General features: G+C 49.8%; 1 protein-coding gene and 1 long non-coding RNA gene across 2 annotated transcripts in view; one reads left to right on the forward strand and one right to left on the reverse strand.

Moving 5' to 3' along the window:
- TBC1D10A (TBC1 domain family member 10A) overlaps positions 1-11874 on the reverse strand; it is a 38176-nt gene extending 26302 nt beyond the window's left edge. The window contains exon 1 of the mRNA XM_010349157.3: positions 11597-11874. Coding sequence (XP_010347459.1) covers positions 11597-11805 — 209 coding nt within the window. The 5' untranslated portion in view covers positions 11806-11874. The remainder of the gene's footprint in view (positions 1-11596) is intronic.
- Positions 11875-12111: 237 nt separating this feature from the next.
- LOC141582610 (uncharacterized) lies at positions 12112-19906 on the forward strand. The gene is made up of 3 exons (XR_012515480.1): positions 12112-12275; positions 14451-14808; positions 16940-19906. It is a non-coding gene; the product is annotated as an uncharacterized LOC141582610 (long non-coding RNA).
- The last annotated feature ends 4 nt before the right edge of the window (positions 19907-19910 follow it).

Raw genomic sequence — 19910 nt, forward strand, 5'->3', positions numbered from 1 at the left:
CCTTGCAGACTAAAGACAGGCAGGCAGATTACCTGAGATCAGGAGTTCGAGACTAGCCTGGCCAACACAGTGAAACCCTGTCTCTGCTAAAAATACAAAAATTAGCTGAGTGTGGTGGCAGGCGCCTGTAATCCCAGCTACTCAGGAGGCTGAGGCAGGAGAATCACTTGAGGCAAAGGTTACAGTGAGCTGAGATTGTGCCATTGTACTCCAGCCTGGGTGAGAAGAGCGAAACTCTGCCTCAAAAAAAAAAAAAAAAAAAAAAAAAAAAAAGCTAGATAAATCAAAGCATCCCTTGATTTGATTACATCCCCAAAGACCTGAGGGACACTGATCCTATACGCTACACACAAAGAGAAGTCCAGCTGGCATGGTAGCTCATGCCTCTAATCCCAGCACTTTGGGAGGCAGAGGCAGGAGGATCACTTGAAGCCAGGAGTTCAAGACCAACCTGGGCAAAAAAGCAGACCCTGTCTCAATCAATCAATAAGAGAGATCCTCTCACAGGAGGAACAGAGCATGCTGGGAACACTAGCTTCTATGGTATGTGCCATGGTGATCCTCCTGAACTTGCATGATACCACATAGAGAAGATCTCAAAGTACTATTCTGTTTTTTTTAGAGATAGGGTCTTAGTCCATTGCCCAGGCTGGAGTGCAGTGGTACAATAATAGCACACTACAGACTTGACCTCCCAGGCTCAAGTCATCCTCTCACCTCAGTCTCCCAAGTAGCTGGGACCACAGCTGCAGACCAACATGCCCAGCTAATTTTTAAATTATTTGTAGAGATGGGGTCTCCCTATATTACCCAGGCTTCAACGCACTTTTCATATACTCCAAGGTCAGTCTCAGGATGTCAGATGTAGCTGTCTTCAACACCATCCCATTAAAACTGCCTTAGTTTGGTTAGTAGGATGGCTTATGCCTATAATCTCAACACTTTGGGAGGTTGAAGAGGGAAGACCGCTTGTGCCCAGAAGTTTGACACCAGCGTGGGCAACATAGTGAGACTCTATCTCTATGAAAAGGGAAAAAACTAGCCAGGCATGGTGGCTCGAGCCTGTAATCTTAGCTACTCAGGAGGCTGAGGTGGAAAGATCGCTTGTGCCTGGGAGTTTGAGGCTGCTGTGAGCTGTCATTGTACCACTGCATTCCAGCCTGGGTGACAGAATCAGGCCCTGTCTCTTAAAAAACAAACAGTGGGGCATAGTGGCTCATGCCTGTAATCCCAGCACTTTGGGAGGCTGAGCTGGGTAGATCATGAAGTCAGGAGTTCAAGACTAGCCTGGCCAAGATGGTGAAACCCCATCTCTACTAAAACTACAAAAATTAGCTGGGCATGGTGGTGGGCACCTGTAATCCCAGTTACTCAGGAGGCTGAGGCAGGAGAACCATTTGAACCCGGGCAGCAGAGGTTACAGTGAGTCGAGATTGTACCACTGTACTCCAGCCTGGTGACAGAGTGAGACCCCATCCCCAAAAAGCAAACAAAAAAAACCATACACACATACAAACTATGTTATTTTTATGTGGGGGAAACTAAAGTTAAAAAGATTAAGCAATTTTCACTGGGCGTAGTGGCTCACACCTATAATCCCAGACCTTTGGGAGGCCAAGGTGGGTGGATCATGTGAGGTCAGGAGTTTGAGACCAGCCCTGACCAACATGGCAAAACCCTGTCTCTACTAAAAATACAAAAATCTGCTGGGCCTGGTGGTGGGCACCAATAACCCCAGCTACTCAGGAGGCTGAGGCATGAGAATTGCTTGAACCTGGGAGGGTGGAAATTAAGCAACTTTCTCAAGGTCACACAGCTAGTTAGTGGCTCAGTAAGGCCCAGGGCTGAGGTCTCCAGATCTCTGTTCAGCAGTCTTTGTTTATACCATGCTCTTAATCCAATTCTCTCATTTGATCCTCACAGTCCTTTGTATACAACCACATCTGGTAACTTGTTTCTCTTTAAATTTTTTTTTTTAGAAACAGGGTCTTGCTCTGTCACCCAGGCTGGAGTACAGTGGCACAATCATAGCTTACTGCAGCCTCAAGCTCCCAGGCTCAGCCTTAGCCTTCCTAGTAACTGGGACTACCGGTACGCACCACCCAGCTAATTTATCTTTTTAGAGATGGGCTCTCACTATGTTGCCCAGGCTGGTTGCAACTACTTGTTTAACGTCTGATTTCCCTGTGAGGGCAGGATCAGGTCTATATCCTGAGCCTAGCACAGGCTGCACATATAGTTAAGTGCTGGGTGAAAAACTGGAAGCATCAGCCCTATGGTCAGGCGAGGAATGTGCCTAAGTCACATTAAAAGGTCAGTGATGGAGCCATCACTGACACTCTGACCCCTGTGCCTGGTTGAGAGCCCTTTCTCACACACTAGCCTAAAATCTGCATTTCCAGCCAGAATTTCTCATCTCCAAGATGCTGCTGGTGGTGTCTCTTGTAAGTGCTGAGGGGTTTGCCTTCTCATAGATGCTGTCCCAGCCAATGTACCACCTCTAAGAACAGAATAAAGATGCCAGGTGAAGTCAAACAGGCCCCCAGTTGCCATCTGCCTCCCCTTGATCACTTTATGCTGTGTCCAAAGGCCCAAACCCACCCTCCCCAGTTGCCATACCACCCTAAGGTAGGTTCTCCATGTCCTCAGGATCCACTCCTCTCTTGTGGTTCTCCTTACATCCTTCCTTGCCATCCAACATGTCTGCCAGGCAGAGACCATGAAGCTCAACACCACTTACCCTATTCATTCCCCAACCAGGTCAGCCAACCCACTCTCCTGCTGGAAGGAGACAAGGAACTCTTTGATGTGCCCTGAGCATGCCAGCCATACCAGGCACCTTGGGGGGCCCAGAGCTGTGACAAAGCAGAGTCAGTAGCAGCCCACTGCCCACTTCAGAGGAAGGCCACAGCTGGCCTTGCTTCCCTGTAGCCAGAGGGCTATAGAATGGACTCTAAGAGGCCAAGCCCACTTCAGGTAGTCCAGAGCCTTCCTGCCTCTCCATCAGCCCACACAGCAGTCACAAACCAAGCCTGAATGATTTGCCAGCCTGTTTTTTTTTGTGAGACAGTCTTGCTCTGTCACCCAGGCTGGAATGCAATGGTGTGATCTCGGCTCACTGCAACCTCTGCCTCCCGGGTTCAAATGATTCTCCTGCCTCAGCCTCCTGAGAGAAGCTGGGATTACTACAGGCATGAGCTACCACACCCAGCTAATTTTTGTGGGGTTTTTTTTGTATTTTAGTAGAGACGGGGTTTCACTGTGTTGGTCAGGCTGGTCTCGAACTCCTGACCTTATGATCCACCCGCCTTGGCCTCCCAGAGTGCTGAGATTACAGGCATAAGCCACTGTGCCCAGCTGATTTGCCCGCCTCTTTATCCTCATTGCTCCAGACCTCTTCCAGGCCTCACCACAGCCCTTTTAGGCTATCCTTGATTCTCCCAACAGGTCTGACTGCCTGCGGTCCAGCTCCTCTTTATGCCATCCTCCATGCCAGACCTGGACTAACCTTTAAGCAACACAAGAGGCCTCAGCCTGACAGTCAAGGCTAGACTCAGACCGCCCAACCCATTTCCCTAACCTCCCCTTGCTTTGTATCATCCTACTGCCTCCCATTCCTCTTGTCACCTCTGCTCTTGGCATACATGCTCAAACAACTGTTTTTGGGAGGACTTTGTACATGAGGTCCCTCTCATCCAAAGGACTGCCCTGCCTTGCCTCTTCTGAGGTCTAGATCAAATGCTACTACTTTCTAGAATCCTGTAGGTGGGGCTGGCTGCTTCTTCCTCTATACTCCCAGAGCAACTGAATGCCTCAAGTTATAACTTCTTGTTTAATGTCTGATTTCCCCGTGAGGGCAGGATCAGGTCTATATCCTGAGCCTTCGTCACTCAACACTTTAAAGATTTATCTGTGGTTCTATTTTTCAGCAAGTCTGTGAGTGCCTTGAGGCCAATAAAACACAGACGTGTTGTTCAGTTCTGTATCTCTTGTCCAAATCACAGGGTCTGGAAGAGTAGGTGCTCAATAAATGTGTGGTAAATTAAGCTCACTGCTAAGATGGATAAGCTGGCAAAAGTAAGCCTTGGCTTGCTCTCCCAGGCTTCTGGGTCTGCTTTCTATTTCTCTACCTGAAGAGGCGTGCATACTAAACTATGGCAGCCTCTGAAGAACTGAACAGGACATAGAATGGAGTAGGGTAGGGTGGGGGCAGGAAAGATGGGAAAGGGAAGGATGAGACAGAGAAAGCCAAAGTTGGCAGCTGTCCTGAAATCCTAGGTAGGGGCTTCTAAGCAGGCTAAGTATCAGAAGCATTGACTTGCCAGTCGGGTGGCCAGTACAGCCTTCTCCCTGATGGGGAGGGTCTCTGGACCCAGGATTGCGGCAATAGATTTACCAGGGAGAGACTAATCAGTTTAAAGGAGGCCTCCTACCCCTCAAGTGCACTGTCTGCAGGATAAAGGGGTCAGCTAGGACAATGGATGGGTGATGGCAGGGATCTGCTCTGGTTGGCAATGCATCCTGAGCCTGGAGGCTCAATTAGCTTGAGTGAGGAAGAGAATGGGGAAGAGAATGGGTAGTGTTATGTAGCTAGAGGAGCACTGGGTGAGAGTCGAAGGACCTGGAATCCTCTCTGATCTGGCTCCACAGTTCACTAACAGCAAGAGTTCTTCAACCTTTAGATTCCTCTCTGGTATAAGGAACATAATCTCTGCTTAATCTACAAAGTAACACTTCTTCCAAAAGGCACAGACTAGATATCCAAGTCAAATGGCCATTATGTAGCATGTTGGAGTCAAGACCAATGTGATGTGGACTCTGGCCTATGGGAGGACTAGGCCAGGCCTGATCTGGCCATGTTTCCAGGACCTCTCTAAGGATCTTCCTCCCTGTGCCTTTCTCCTGCTTGATGGCCATGACATTTCACTGTACTGAGACCTGCCTTGCCCTCCATACTGGGATAGGGAGGCAGCCAGATCCCTGCTAACTCCTCCCCTGGGTATGGGGGCCTTAAGGACTTGTAAGCACCTGGTACCCTGCCTGCTGCTACCTTAGCAAGGCGTAGTTACTACTGGATTCAGTGCCAAGAAACAGGTTCTAGTCCCAGTTCTGCCATTTACCAGCTGGCAAACCTTGGGCACCTTCTCCTCAGGTCTTCAGTGTGCTCATCCACAGAACAGGGATAACCACCCCTCTCAGGGGAAGTAGGGATTCACCATGGGTTAGGGTTCACTCCTGCCCACAGGGGCTGGGCCTCATTGATGCTCATCATTATAACCAAAGATGGGAAGGAGAAAATGAAAAGACAGAACCACAAGCCACTCCAGTCTTTAAGAGGGAGAACATTCACTGAACACCTACCCTGTGCCAGACTTTTTCAAACATTAGTTCATTTAAACCTCAGAATGATCCTGCAAAGTCAGTGTTATCATAACCATTTTGCAGGTGAGAAACTGAGGCTCAGAGAAGTGAAGCAACATGTCCAAGATCATACAGCCAGTCAGACTCTGGCGCTTGTGTGAGGAGGGAGCACACAGCACCTTTTCTCACCCACCTTGGTATAAAGAGATTAGGTGGCTGGGCCAGAGCCAGGCCTCGCTGCCTCTTGGGAGTTCCTGTTTCAGGCCCAGATGCTGGTAGGACAAAACATCAGGTAGGTGCTACTGTCTTATCTCTTTCCCACAGCTTAGAGTTTCCTAGCAGGCGGACATGCAGGCACCTTCCCAGGGTAACAGCTGGTGTGCTGGCTCCCTCTTTTACCAAGTCAGGTCTTGTCTGACGCCCTAACGCTCACAGGGCCACCAAACTGGATTTTCCTTTGAGGCTAAGAAGGGAAAAATGAGAGAAAATGGGAGGGCCTGTGGTCTAGAGTCACAGACCAGGGCCCCATATGTACAAATGCCTCCTTCCAGATGGGCCACCCAGGGTCCACTCCATCACCAGCTCCACGCCTTCCTGGGATCTGTAACAGCTCAAGAAAAGTAGATGCTCTGAGTTTACAAACTAGAGAAGGTGGTGGTAAGGCAAGGAGTCAGATGTGGCCTGCCAGGAGAGCCCTGACCCCACTCCAGTAAAAACTGGCACACACTAAACTATAGGGATGCCAATTAAGCCAGTTCTATGATTTCCAAAATTGGCTAGTAATGAAAGGCCCAGGGAATGGGAACTGAAGAAGGCAACTGCTGTTCCAGATGTTTCTTCTTGGGCCCAGCTCAGATCCCTTGCTCCCGTAACAGGAAGCCAACACCCATGGGATCCAGAGAACATAGCTCCTCATCTCATCTGGCCTGCAGACTGAGTGGACTGAACCTGGGTAGGAAGCTCTCAGCCTCAAGAGGCCAGACCTGACAATCATATAGGAAAAGGAGAGGAAAGTCAGGGACCACCTCTCTCAGGTCACTTCCCTCAGGCCAGGAGACCCAGTATACAACTTATATCCTTCTTTCCCTTCCTGACCATTTCCTCTATGCTACAGAAGGACCCCTAAACAAGTCTGTTCTTCCTGCCCCAAAGTGACAGGAAAGGTATCATCACTCCTCCCACCCTTCCCTGCTGAAAACATGTCTTTCTCCCCATCTGGCCCTTCCTGGGCTTTTTTCTTTTTTTTTTGAGACAGGGTCTCACTCTCTCACCCAGACTGGAGTACAGTGGCGTGATCTCAACTCACCACAACCTCCACCTCTCAGGCTTAAGCAATTCTCCTCCCTCAGCCTCCTGAGTAGCTGGGATTACGGGCACGTGCCACTACCACCCTGCTAATTTTTGTATTTTAGTAGAGATGGGGTTTCACCATGTTGGCCAGGCTGGTCTTGAACTCCTGATCTCAAATGATCTGCACACCTTGACCTCCCAAAGGGCTGGGATTACAGGCATGAACCATCGCACCTGGCCTTTCCTGGGCTTCGATGCCCCACTCGGTCTCCAGCCAAGCCAGAAGAACTAATGCTGTAGGCACTCTGGTCTATGCCTATGCCACCCACAGGATTATTTACTGGCTAGTTGCTTTCTTGCCTGTGGCTACTACTCAAAAGCAGACAGGGACCATCTCAGTCTCACTAAAGTTTCCCTGCAGAGTAGGCTTCAAAGACAGATAAGGTGAAGAAATGGAAAGGCCTAGGACAGGGAATCAGGAATCCCAGGTTCAGGTTCAATTCCTAGCTCCTAACAGACTAAAGAGAGGAGACTAATTTCTCACAGGCCTCCAGTCTATCAATCTGTATGATGAGGGCCATCTCTGAAGTCACTTTCAGCTTTTTTTTTTTTTTTTTTTTGAGACAGAGTCTTGCTCTGTCGCTAGGTTTGAATGCAGTGGCATGATCTTGGCTCACTGCAACCTCTACCTCCTGAGTTCAAGCGATTCTCCTGCCTCAGCCTCCCAAGTAGCTGGGACTACATGCACGCACCACCATGTCTGGCTAATTTTTGTATTTTTAGGAGAGACAGGGTTTCACCATGTTGGCCAGGATGGTCTTGAACTCCTGACCTTGTGATCTGCCCACCTCGGCACCTCGGCCTCCCAAAGTGCTGGGATTACAGGTGCGAGCCACCACACCTAGACTTTTTTTTTTCAGACAAGGTCTCCCAGGCCGCAGTGTAGTGGCATGATTTTGGCTCACTGCAACCTCCATCTTCCTGGGCTGAAGTGATCCTCCCACCTCAGCATCCCAAGTGGCTGGGACTATAGGTGCATGTCACCATGCCCAGCTAATTTTTGTATTTTTTGTAGAGATGACGTTTCACCATGTTGGCCAGGCTGGTCTCGAACTCCTGGGCTCAAGCGATCCTCCCATCCCACCTCAGCCTCCGAAAATGCTGGAATTATAGGCGTGAGGCACTGTGCCCAGTCTTTTTTTTTTCTTTTTGAGACAGGGTCATGTTCTGTCTCAAAAAAGAGCTGGATGGAGCACAGTGGTGCAATCTTGGCTTACTGCAACCTCCACCTCGTGGGTTCAAGTGATCCTCCCACCTCTCAGCCTCCCAAGTAGCTGGGATTACAGGTGTCCACCACAATGCCCAGCTAATTTTTTGTATTTTTTTGTAGAGATGGAGTTTCGCCGTGTGGCCCAGGCTGGTCTCAAACTCCTGAACTCAAGCAATCCACCCACCTCAGCCTCCCAAAGTGCTGGGATTATAGGTGTGAGCCACCATGTCCCGCCATTTTCAACTTCCTGACTTGAAATGTCTCCCAGTAAATAAGTATTAATTAGCCCACTGCAGGCCTGAGGAGAAAAAGATGAATGAGCCTCTTTCCAGTCCTGAAGCTGATCAGTCTAATGAACTGGAAGTGACAACATACTTTTATTTTTGTGGGCCACTTCTATTAGCCTCATATACTGCTGAGAGAGGCGAAAGTGCTGGGCTAAGCCAGGGAAGGTAAGAGCAGGCAGGTGACTGCTAAGACCCTTCTGTTCTACCTGTCTGACACCTGATGTCCTGCAGGGGCCAAAGGCTGCATTTATGAACGGTGAAGGCAGTGGAAACTATACTGACCTCGGAGTCAGAAAACCTAAGTGCAGGTCCTAGTTCTGCCACTAGTATGCTGTGATCTTAAGCAAGTTATTCTTCTTTCTAGGCCTCAGTTTCCTCATCTGTATACGTAATGGCTAAACTGGTCAATCTATTAAGATCCCTTATAGGCTGGGCATGGTGGCTCACGCCTATAAACCTGGCACTTTGGGAGGCCAAGGTAGGCGGATCGCCTGAGGTCAGAAGTTCAAGACCAGCCTGGCCAATGAAACCCCATCTCCACCAAAAATTCGAAAAATTAGCTGGGCATGGTGTCAGGTGCCTGTAATCCCAGCTACTCAGGAGGCTGACAGAAAATCGCTTGAACCCGGGAGGCAGAGGTTGTAGTGAGCCAAGATCACACTATTGCACTCCAGCCTGGGTGATGAGAAACTCCATCTCAAAAAAAAAAAAAGATCCTTTACAGTGCAGTCTACGGTTTTTTGATCTACTCAGGCCATGTAGCTAATAGTCACCTGAGTGAGGTCGCCTATGATCTGCTTTCTTTCTTCGCCCCAGGCCTGGCAACTTCCACAACCAAACTGTCTTGAAACAACCTTTGGCTCAGGGTAGCTGAAATGGACTTTTAATCTGGGGTCAGAGTCCCCACCAATCTCCACAGTACCAATGAGTGCTAACGTTTCACTTCTCTAGCACAGAACATGGACTCCTAGCCTTCAACCACGAGACTGGGTTCAGGGCAGTCACCCTGAAACTTCTCATAACTTCCCCTCCATGGCCTTGGGCAGGGACTTACTCTTGGCTTTCTTGAAACCACAACACAAACTAAGTAGGGAACTTTGAAGCTTTCAGATACCAGAGATTTTGGGTTGACTGACAGGCTCCAGAAAGTGAGGGAAGGAGGAGAGAGGAGTAGACCTGGGATCCCACCTCAGCCCCACACCTACAGACAGCAGTGATGTAGAGGGTGTCTGCAGAGCCACACCCCGCGTTTGTGGTTGTGGGGTGGGGAAGACAGATGTCTGGCTGCCTGGATGGTGACTACAGCCAAAGGGAGGTGCTTCCACTGGAGACTCACTCTGCCCACAAATACCAGAGATATGCCCTCATTTTTCTCTTCATTTCTCAGACCCTTAGAAGGAAAGAAAGAAAACTAACATTTTCTGGGCCACTATTTGTGTCAAGCACTGTGCTAGGCACTTTCACTTATCTGATCTCACTTAACCCCCAAAGTAATGTTGGGAAGTGGGAGTTACTGTTGCCCTTAACAGTGAGTAAACAGGCTCAGGGATTCAGGATCTTGCCCAAGGTCATGAAGCTAGCAAGTGTAATTCCTAAGTCTGGCTTTTTCCTAATATATCGATTTGCTCTTCACTCCAAGATCTGGTTGACTGCCTGAGAAGCATGTAGTAGGAATTCTCATGCCCTAGCATTCTCCGCCAAATCTGAGCTCTTCCTTCCAAGATCCCATAAATGCAACTGGGAACTCCTTTCCCAGATCTCAAGACCACACCCCTCCCTGGGCCCTAATCCCTGGTGACTGCTCCTCAACTCAAAACACTCCAGGTCCCCACTAAGTTCTCACAATCGAATCCCTGGGGAACTGTGACAAAGAATCAGTCAGGGTGATGGTTCAGAATGAGGGGCACTCTCTCTGAGGCCTGGACTAAGCTTAGCCTGCTGTGAGCCAGTAGGGAGGTACTGGAGGAGACAAATCCAGTGGGTAACAGGGAACTCCTCTGAGCGGAGGGGCCTGGATTTCTCCAAGGGAGAAAGAGTCCAGGTGAATAAGAGGCTCTGTGGCTGGGGAAAATCCAGGAAGTAATTGGTGTTCTTAGACAGTGAAAGCGCTTCCATAAGTCATGAGAGAGTCTGGGGTGACCTTGGACAATCTCAAATGGTCAGAAAAGGGGAGAAAGGATATCCTCTGGAGTAGGGTCATGGCAGGGTCCCAGAAGCTCCTACTGGTGACTGGGATGAAAAGCACACACCAGGAGGGAGCCTTGTCAGTTCTGTGCACAACACTGATCTCAAGTGACAGGACAGCTGGGATGGGAGTGGGGTATGGAGTCCATCTTTCCTGAGGGGCCCACCATCCTGTACACTTTATCTCTGAGGCCTGGGTTCGGGGGATTCTGTGGGGCAACATGTGGCCCAGCATGGAGGGAAGGTGCTGTTCCACTGCCCCACATTTCTCTGTCTGCCAGCTGGGTGCCTGGGTGCTCTGGGGATAGGGCATCTGGGGGTGCTATATGAGCAGGGACCCTGTTGTCTCCCTGCCTGCCCCCCTCCCATGCCCAAGATCTCCCTTTGGGAGGAGGCGCATGTCCCTAGGACATGCACAGAGCCCACCGACTGGCTCCCGTGGCTGCTGGAGCTGACGGTCTGTCCTGATAGTGGGGTGCTGTCACCCAGTAGGTGCTGGGAAGGGGGAGTGCCTGCCCACCTGTTGCCAGTGCCAGTGGAGGAAGGTAGGGGGTAGGGGTCATTCTCTGACCCTTCCATGAGGAGAAGAGACTTTCTGTCCCAGGATGGGGCTGTGTGGGAGGGAAGTGACCAGTGTCAGTCCATCCAGAGGTCTGTGTGCCTCGAGGAAAGGGTCAGTCTGTCCTGGGACGGGGTAGGGGCAGGGCAGTCAGTCCTGAAGTCGTTCTGAGGTCTCTTGGTGTGGGGCAGTGGGGTGGGGAGACAAGGGCGTTTGTGGGAGGGGAAGGGATGGAGAATACGTGTCTACGGACGGGGGTGGGGGGCAGCCATCTGGGAGCCTTGCGGGATGGCAGAGACAATCATCCCTAAGGCCTTTGTGGCAGAGGTGGGTTTGGGGCAGTGTCTGTCGTTGTGTCCCACGGCTGGGAGGAGGGCACTGACCCTTCTGGGGGCGGGTCAGTCTGTCTGGAGGGTGGAGGTGGCGGGGTGGAGGTGTGGGCCCGTCCGCCCGGGGTCGGAAGTAGGATGGCGAAGGGGGCGGGTCTGGGAAGGCAGGAGTGGTGGGGGTGGGGCGGGGGGAAAGGGGATTGGTGGTCCCTTCTTGGGAGGGGGACGTGTCGGCGAGTTCCGAGGGCGTCTCCTTCCGCGTCGACGCCCCCCCTCGCGGGTACCGCGCTAGGTCCCGACCCCCGGCGCTACTCACGCGCCCTCGGCGCCCTGCGAGCCCACGATGAAGCCGAACTTGTCGATGCGGCGCTCAACGAAGCCGTTGGCCTCGGAGTCGGACCCGAGAGAGCTGAGCTCATCGGTGGTTGCGGCGTCGGGGCCCTGGGCCAGGCTCTCCCGGGTTCCCGACAGGCTTTCCCCGGCCGCGGGCGCGCGCGGCCCATTCTCTCCGTTGCTCTTCGCCATCCCGGCCGCGCCCGCCGCCTGAGCCCCAGCGGCCACCTCAGCCGCCCGGCCGCCACCGACGCCCCGCCCACGCACAGAGCCTATTGGCCGTCGCAAGGACGGGGGCGGGGCTCCAGGCCCACCCTGGAGCTTTCCCCCCACGCCCAATGGGCGCCGCAGACCCCGGGCCCCGCCCACCTTACCCCGGCGGGCGCCGACAGGCCCGACGTGAGGGGGCGGGGCAGCCGTCACACGGCCCTCCCCGCCCTCCTCCGAGCTGCCAATCACAAGCACTCACCTGGACGAGCTCGGGCCTTCCGGGTTGGCCCAAAGCCGGGCCTGTCACCTTACCGCAGAGCGTGTGCCGAGGCCCAGGGCTTCCTCCCTGGATTCCTCATCTGCCTCCTGAGCCCCGCTCCTCGCGAGACCCCACGGACGTGGGTGGGAATTGTTTCGCTCATTCATTTATGAGGAACTTTGGGGAGACCCAGGTGAGTTCAGGAAGGCAGAGAGGCTTAAAGGCCCAGCCTGAGCCAAAGTCTGGCAGTCCCATCGCACTCACTGTTTCTGGGGCCTTAAATTATCTCGTGAGACCTAATCATTAATAATAATCAGCGTTGGCCGGGCGCGGTGGCTCACGCCTGTAATCCCAGCACTTTGGGAGGCCGAGGCGGGTGGATCACGAGGTCGAGAGATCGAGACCATCCTGGTCAACATGGTGAAACCCCGTCTCTACTAAAAAATACAAAAAACTAGCTGGGCGTGGTGGCGCGTGCCTGTAATCCCAGCTACTCAGGAGGCTGAGGCAGGAGAATTGCCTGAGCCCAGGAGGCGGAGGTTGCGGTGAGCCGAGATCGCGCCATTGCACTCCAGCCTGGGTAACAAGAGCGAAACTCCGTCTCAAAAAAAAAAAAAAAAAAAATAATAATAATAATAATAATAATCAGCGTTTACTGAGCCACGCACTGCCCGAAGCTCTGGCTACTTTCTACTGGAATCTTTTTCTCAGCAATTTTATGGCACATAATTAACATACCATAAATTCACGTTTAAAGTGTACAGGGATTTTTAGCATATTTACAGAGTTGTGCAACCATCACAATACTCTAATTTTAGAACATTTTCATCACCCCCAAAAGAAACTCCTACCAATTAGCAGTCAGTCACTCTGCATCCTTGTTCCCCCAATCCCTGGCAACCACTAATCTGCTTTCTGTTTCTATAGATTTGCCTTTTCTGGATATTTCATGTAAATGGAGTCGTACAATATATGGCCTTTTATGTCTGCATTCTGTTCTCTTTGTCATCTTCAAGGTTTGTCCACAGTGTAGCATGTATCAGTGCTTCTGGATTCACATCTGCCCCAGATATGTCTGGCTCCTCCCCTCCCGTTCCTGGGATAGGCCCACATGGCCATGAAAGACCCATACTGCCCCTCCTGGGAGCTAGGACTAGATCTGATTATGTTTATCTATTCATCAGTGATGTTCGTTCATGTGTTTCCAGTTTTTGGCCATTATGAATAATGCTGCTCTGACCATTCAGGTACAAGCTTTTGTGTGGGCCTATGTTATTTCTCTTGGATAGATGCGGAGGAGTGGAATTTCTGGGTCATATGGTAACTGTTAAACCTTTTGAGGAACTGGCAAACTGTTTTCCAAATTTGTTGCAACGAGTCTTGTGATCTCTTAGCAATGAGGTATATACCATTATTAGTCCCATTTTACAGTTAAGGAGACTGAGGTAAAGTCAGGTAGTCAGTTGCCTAAGGTCCCAAAATTACAGAATTGGCTGTAAATAGAGCCAGGATTTGAACTTAGCTCTTACCAATTGCTTATATTTGCAGGGATGTGCCAATTTTATCTATATGGGCTTAGCCCCCAGCAGCTGACTTCTGACCCCCAAGACTGTCAACTCTTGGATCTATAATATAATGATAGCTCCTCACTTATGTCTAGTACTTTATGGTTTACAAGTCACAGTATGTTGTCATCTGATACTCCCTGCAGACCTGTGGGAGAGACAGCCTAGAGAGGGGAAGGGACCAGAAAACTCAGGCCTGGCTGCAGGGCCTCAGACAGACCGCTCAGGGCCCCAAGGCAAGCCCCAAGAGGGGGTCTTGACCCTTGAGTGATTTCACCTTGACACCACGTGGCCCAGACATTCTCGATGACTTCATTGTGCAATCCTCACATTCCATGGGTTTCTGGCTTTCTGTAAACAAGGCAAGAGCAAATATGGGAGTGGGCATAGGCTATTTTGGTCTTAAACCCTCAGTCGGGGAGGATGTTCCTTCTCTTCAGTGACTCCAGACACAGTGGTGGGCTCCAATCCCAGCTCCCAGGAGGGGCAGTATGGGTCCTCCATGGCGGTGTGGGCCTATCCCAGGAAAGGGAGGGGGAGGAGCCAGACATACCTGGGGCAGATGTGAATCCTCAAGTACAGCAAAGTATCCAAGACCCTTTGACTTCATAATTCTATTCCTAGGGTCATATCCCAAACATGTGCTTACTCAGCTCTGTGAGGGCACAAATATAGAGACGTTCACCCCAGGGATATTTGGGGAGGGGGCAGATTAGAGACCCTGAGTGTTCATCTTTAGGAGATTGTATAGATGTTACTCCACTGATGCTCCAGATTCTAATTTGCTTTAATCAAATTACCAGGATTTGAATTTCAGCGACTGAGGTGGCGGCTGGAGCTCAGGCAGCGGGCAAGGCTGGGAGGTCCAATGCAAGGGGGAAGGGCAGCTGTCATCACAGCCCTCCCTACCCTCCTCCGGGCTGCCAATCACAAGAACTCACCTGGACAAGCTCCGGCCTTTCCAAGTTGGCCCCAAGCAGAGCTTGTCACCTACTGCAGAGTTGATGATGCCAAGTGGCCCAGACTTCTTGAGCAAATGACTTCTGAGCCCATTTTCTCACCTATAAATTGGAAATCCTGAAAAAATACTTCCTTGGAAGAGTTGTTCTGAGACTTTACTGTAACAGTATGCGCTAAGCACCTGACACATGGAGAAGTCCAGTAAGTAATGGCCAGAAGCCAGGCACAGTGGCTGATGCCTGTAATCCCAGCACTTTGGGAGGCTGAGGTAGGTGGATCACTTGAGATCAGGAGTTCAAGACCAACCTGGTCAACATGGTGAAACCCTGTCTCTACTAAAAATACAAAAATTAGCTGGGCATGGTGACAGGAGCCTGTAGTCACAGCTACTCAGGAGGCTGAGGCAGGAGAATCACTTGAACCTGGGAGGCAGAGGTTGCGGTGAGCTGAGATTGCACCACTGCACTTCAGCCTGGACGACAGAGCAAGACTCTATCAGAAATAAAGAGACAGAGAGAGAGAGGGAAAGGAAGAAAGGAAGGAAGGGAGGGAGGGAGGGAGGCCAGTCAGGATGGTGGCATTTGAAGTTTGCAAAAACACTTGCAAATTCATTATTGTTTTGAGTGTTCCCCATTACAGCCTGTGGCTACAGCAGGGGATTTTGGCCCAATTTAATCTATGGCACATGGCTTGGGAGACTTCACTTCATGGCTGTGCCCCTCAACAATTGGGTATCCTTGTGCAAAATTGCTAACTTTTGTATTTTTTTTTAGACTAGCTCTCACTGTGTGACCTAGGATGGTCTGGAACTCCTGGACTCAAGTGGTTCCCACCTTGGCTTCCCAAAGTGTTGGGATTACAGGCGTGAGCCTCCATGCACAGCCAGGCTCCAGAGCTCTTGATTTAACACACCTAGAACGAGCCAGACATTGGTGCAGGGATGTCCAATCTTTGGGCTTCCCTGGGCCACACTGGAAGAATTGTCTTGGGCCACACATAAAATACACTAATGATATAGCTGATGAGTTTTTAAAAATTGTGTAAAAAAAAGAAAATCTCGTGTTTTAAGGAAGTTTATGAATTTGTGTTGGGACCCATCCAAAGCCATCCTGGGCCATGGGTGGGTTGGACAAGCTTGCTCTAGTGATTGAGAGAGATGGAGTCCTGGCCTAATAGAGTTTACGGTCCAGTGGAGGAGGAACAACATGAACAAGTATAGAACATCTGTCAGGCAGTGAGGGTAAGAAAATAAAGCCAGGTAAGGTATGGAGAATGCTGGAGTAGGTGTTGGGGAGGTGGTGGGGTCAAAAAGGAAGGAGCTCCTCTGCAGGGCTGAGAATAGTATACTAGAAGCATGGCTGCAGACGCTGTTTCCTCTTGAAGAAGGAGGCTGTGTTGTTAGATTGAAGGGAGAAAGCAGGGGGAGCAGTGAGCCAATGAATAAATGATCAAAAAGGATGCCTGCAGAATCACGTGGTTCACTGGAGTACAGAATTTAAGAGGGCTTAGGCAATGCTGTGGAACATCCTGGTCTGGCTGTTATAGGCATTCTTTTGAAGATAGAATGTGTTGCTATCCGAGTCTCATCTTGCTTGGGTCATTCCCAATAGCTGGGCTCGAGCTCACATAGGCCCCTCTCCTGGATCCTGGAATGTGTAGTTGGCATGTGCCCAGGAAACCTGTGAGCACTGGCCATGAGCAAAAGTCCAGATGCCTTATTTATTTATGACATGGAGTCTTGATCTGTTGCCCAGGCTGGAGTGCAGTGGCACAATCTTGGCTCACTCCAACCTCCACCTGCTAGCTTCAAGCAATTCTCTTGCCTCAACCTCCTGGGTAGCTGGGACTACAGGTGTGCACCACTGTGCCCAGCTAATTTTTGTATTTTTAGTAGAGACGGGGTTTCACCATGTTGGCCAGGCTGGTCTCGAACCTCTGACCCCATGTGATCCACTCACCTCAGCCTCCCAAAGTGCTGGGATCACAGGCGTGAGCCACTGCACCCGGCCTCAGATGCCGTATCTTTAATTCAGAATAGACTGCAGGGTTGAAGCTCAAAAGGTAGACAGCTGGTGCCCAGCAGCTTATGAAGCACAAGGAAACTATAAAGCTTATTTATCACAACATAGATAACAGGAATCTTTTATTAATATTCCAAGTAGCAGAAAACATCATTCAAATAGGCTTAAGCCAAACCCATACTTAGTGGGCTCTGTAGCATAAAACAATTCGTCAGTGTGGTAAGCTTTAGGAGTAGTTTAATCTAGAGGTTGTAGCACCAGCACTATGGGCTCATGTTGCTTTTCTCTCCTTTTTTCTTTGTCTCCTTCAGCTGGACAGTAAGTAGTTGCCAGGAGTGGTGGCAAGAACAGCTGGTTGCTTCATCCTCAAGTGAGTGCCCTTATGGTACCAGCTCCAGGCCTCACACATCCACACAAGTCTTCTGTTAGGTTCTGTTCAAAGGTGAGGAGGCTGCATTCCTTCGTGGGTCAACCATTTATACGTCGCAGTGTACTTTTTTTTTTGAGACACAGTCTCACTGTGTCACCCAGGCTGGAGGGCAGTGGCACAATCTCGGCTCACTGCAACCTCTGCCTCCTAGGAGCAAGTGATTATCTTGCTTCAGCCTCCCACGTAGCTGGGACTACAGGCATGCACCACCAGGCCTGGTTGATTTTTGTATTTTTAGTAGAGACAGAGTTTCATCATGTTGGCCAGGCTGGTCTCAAACTCTTGACCTCAGGTCCATCTCATTATACATTTATGTATCACATGCATACCCCTGATCTAATCAACAGGAGCAGTTCAGGGAGAGGGAACACTGATTGGCTTAATGGAATTCAGCTTAAGGCAACAGTAGTAACAGTATTCTCTGTAATGATCTATTTTATTAAAAAAACAAAAACAAAATTCTTTTAGAGATGAGGTCTCACCATGTTTTCTAGGCAGACTTCGAACTCCCTGGCTCAAGCAATCCTTTTACCTCAGCCTCCCAAGCAGCTGGAACTACAGGTGTGCCACCGTGCCTAGGAGTTATCTTGTCCTGCTTCATGGATTGTAGCACCCAGGGGTACCTAGAATTGTTGACTGACATGCTGGGAGCAGCAAGCAGGGCACAGTGATTGTGCCACTGCACTCCAGCCTGGGCAACAGAGGGAGACTCTGTCTCACATACAAAAAAGCAAACTTCTAAAAATCTTAGACACTTGTACATGTACCCATGAGCAGAGCTATATTATGCTTTCTTGTCTGATTTTTTAATGACAGGGATAAATGAAATAAGACATAATTGCTAACAGTACAACACATATTTCCATCCAAGTATATATGCTAACATAACTCAATGTAACCGTTTAATATATTCTCTAATACAATATACTAATATTAAAGTGAAATGGTTCTGATTATTAGTGGTCTCCTCTAAGAGTACCTGACAAGTACTTATGTAGTGGGTAAAACTGAAAGTCAAATTCTTTAATTTCTACAGTTCCTGGAGTCCTGTGTGTGCAAGTCTTCAAAATTATGATTTAAGTCAAGTCCCGCCCCACCCATTTTCCCAGCAGTCCTACGACAGGACCATTTATTCCTATTTCATCGTGTGGTCTGGTGGAGCATTGCAGAGTGTGGTCTCCAGGAAGGGGTGAGCTGCTTTGGTTTTCCAGAGCATTCACTGGCTACATGACCTTGGGTATTCTACCTCGTTTTAAAAACAGGGCAGATAATCCTCAGGAGATTACAAGAAGAATCAGAAAAGCTGTGCAAAGCAGCTTTGTATTATAAACAGCAGGACGCTATGTACATGCTGCGGGTCCTAAACCAGTGCAGTGCCAGGCAGCACACTGGGCCAGTGGCTACTGATGTTCACAAGGGCTCATGGTCAATGGAGCTTCTGCGTCTGAGAAAGCCAGGACAGATGTTCATTCAGGAACTCCGGGAAACTGGAGTCACTCTCTAGAGGGCAGCTCAAAGGGCCCATTCACTCACATTCCACCCAGCAGCATTCCTGGCCTCCGGTCACAGACTCAGCCACAGAGGTTCTACAGGCTTTGCCAGTCTGTGGGGGTGAGTGTCCTGACACCATGACCTGCCCGCTGCTCCCTGAAAGAAAGGAGAGCTTGGAGAATGAGACTCCCCAGATCTCCTGACCCCGTTCCTTCTTGGAATGAGACCCAGGTAGTGCTCAGGGGGATTTTTGGTTTTGGCTACAGACAAGCAACCAGAAGTGGGCTCACTTTAGGCACCCAAACCACAAAGCCCACTTCAGGAAGCCAAATTTCAACTCTGGCCCCTGGGGTACACTTCTAGCAACCAGGCCAGAGGCAAATGTCAGACACGGTAAGGAGTGACATCCCATCAGTCAAGTTAAAAATGGGAGGGACCCAATAGTTTTTAATAAAGCCATAAAACTGGTACTGACCTTGGCTGACGGGGAGAGGCAGTAGGGTGTGACTAGAGAGCTGGTTCTGTAACCTTGGGAAATGGTCTCACCCCTCTGAACCCTGTAGATGACCTGATGGGCAGCGAAGAGGGCCAAATGGAAGGACTGTAAATAAAAGGCACTGGGAACTCTCAGGGGCTACACACACGTGAGATCTTCCCAATGAAATCAGCCTTAGCTTTAAAACCAGGAAACTGTTAGCAACAGGCTCTCACCTTCCTCCCTCAACACCCACAGCATCGCCTCTCTCCCTGTGATAGCTTGATTCTAAAGATAACAGCCGGCCTTTACTCAGAAACCAGGACTGTGATGTGTTTTGCACGCATTCTCTTTTCACTTTCATAGTGACTATGGGCATGCAACTCATGGTATCTGTGCCTCAGTTTACCCAAGTGTTGAACAGGTATACTCACATGAGGATTACATGAGTTAAAATGATAAAATCCTTAAAATAGTAAATTATTTGAATTTTATAAAGTCCTTGGTACATTACCTTAGTACAGTTATTTGTTAAACGAACACATTTTAAAGAAACCTCATCATATCCACACACCTGTGAGGCATCTGCCCAGAGCCATGGAGCCAGTCAGTGAGGTGAATGGGTGATTCCAGGCTGGCAGGAAACCTCCAGTGTCATCTGCATGTGTCTCCACCACCCACTGACACAGGGACTGCACCATCCATCCTTGTTTGTTGTGGTGCCTGGTATGCTTCCTGTATTACCCTGTTAAATACACGGTGCTAGGCCTTTGGAGAATCCCAGTGTTTTAAAAGGGCAATACGAGTATGATTCTAATACATAAAAAGTATGATGGCAGCAAGAATTTAGTTACAAAACGCAAGAATCCTCAAAGCAGAGAAGTCA

Source organism: Saimiri boliviensis, chromosome 21, assembly GCF_048565385.1.
Source record: "Saimiri boliviensis isolate mSaiBol1 chromosome 21, mSaiBol1.pri, whole genome shotgun sequence".
In the NCBI taxonomy this organism is placed as follows: domain Eukaryota; kingdom Metazoa; phylum Chordata; class Mammalia; order Primates; family Cebidae; genus Saimiri; species Saimiri boliviensis.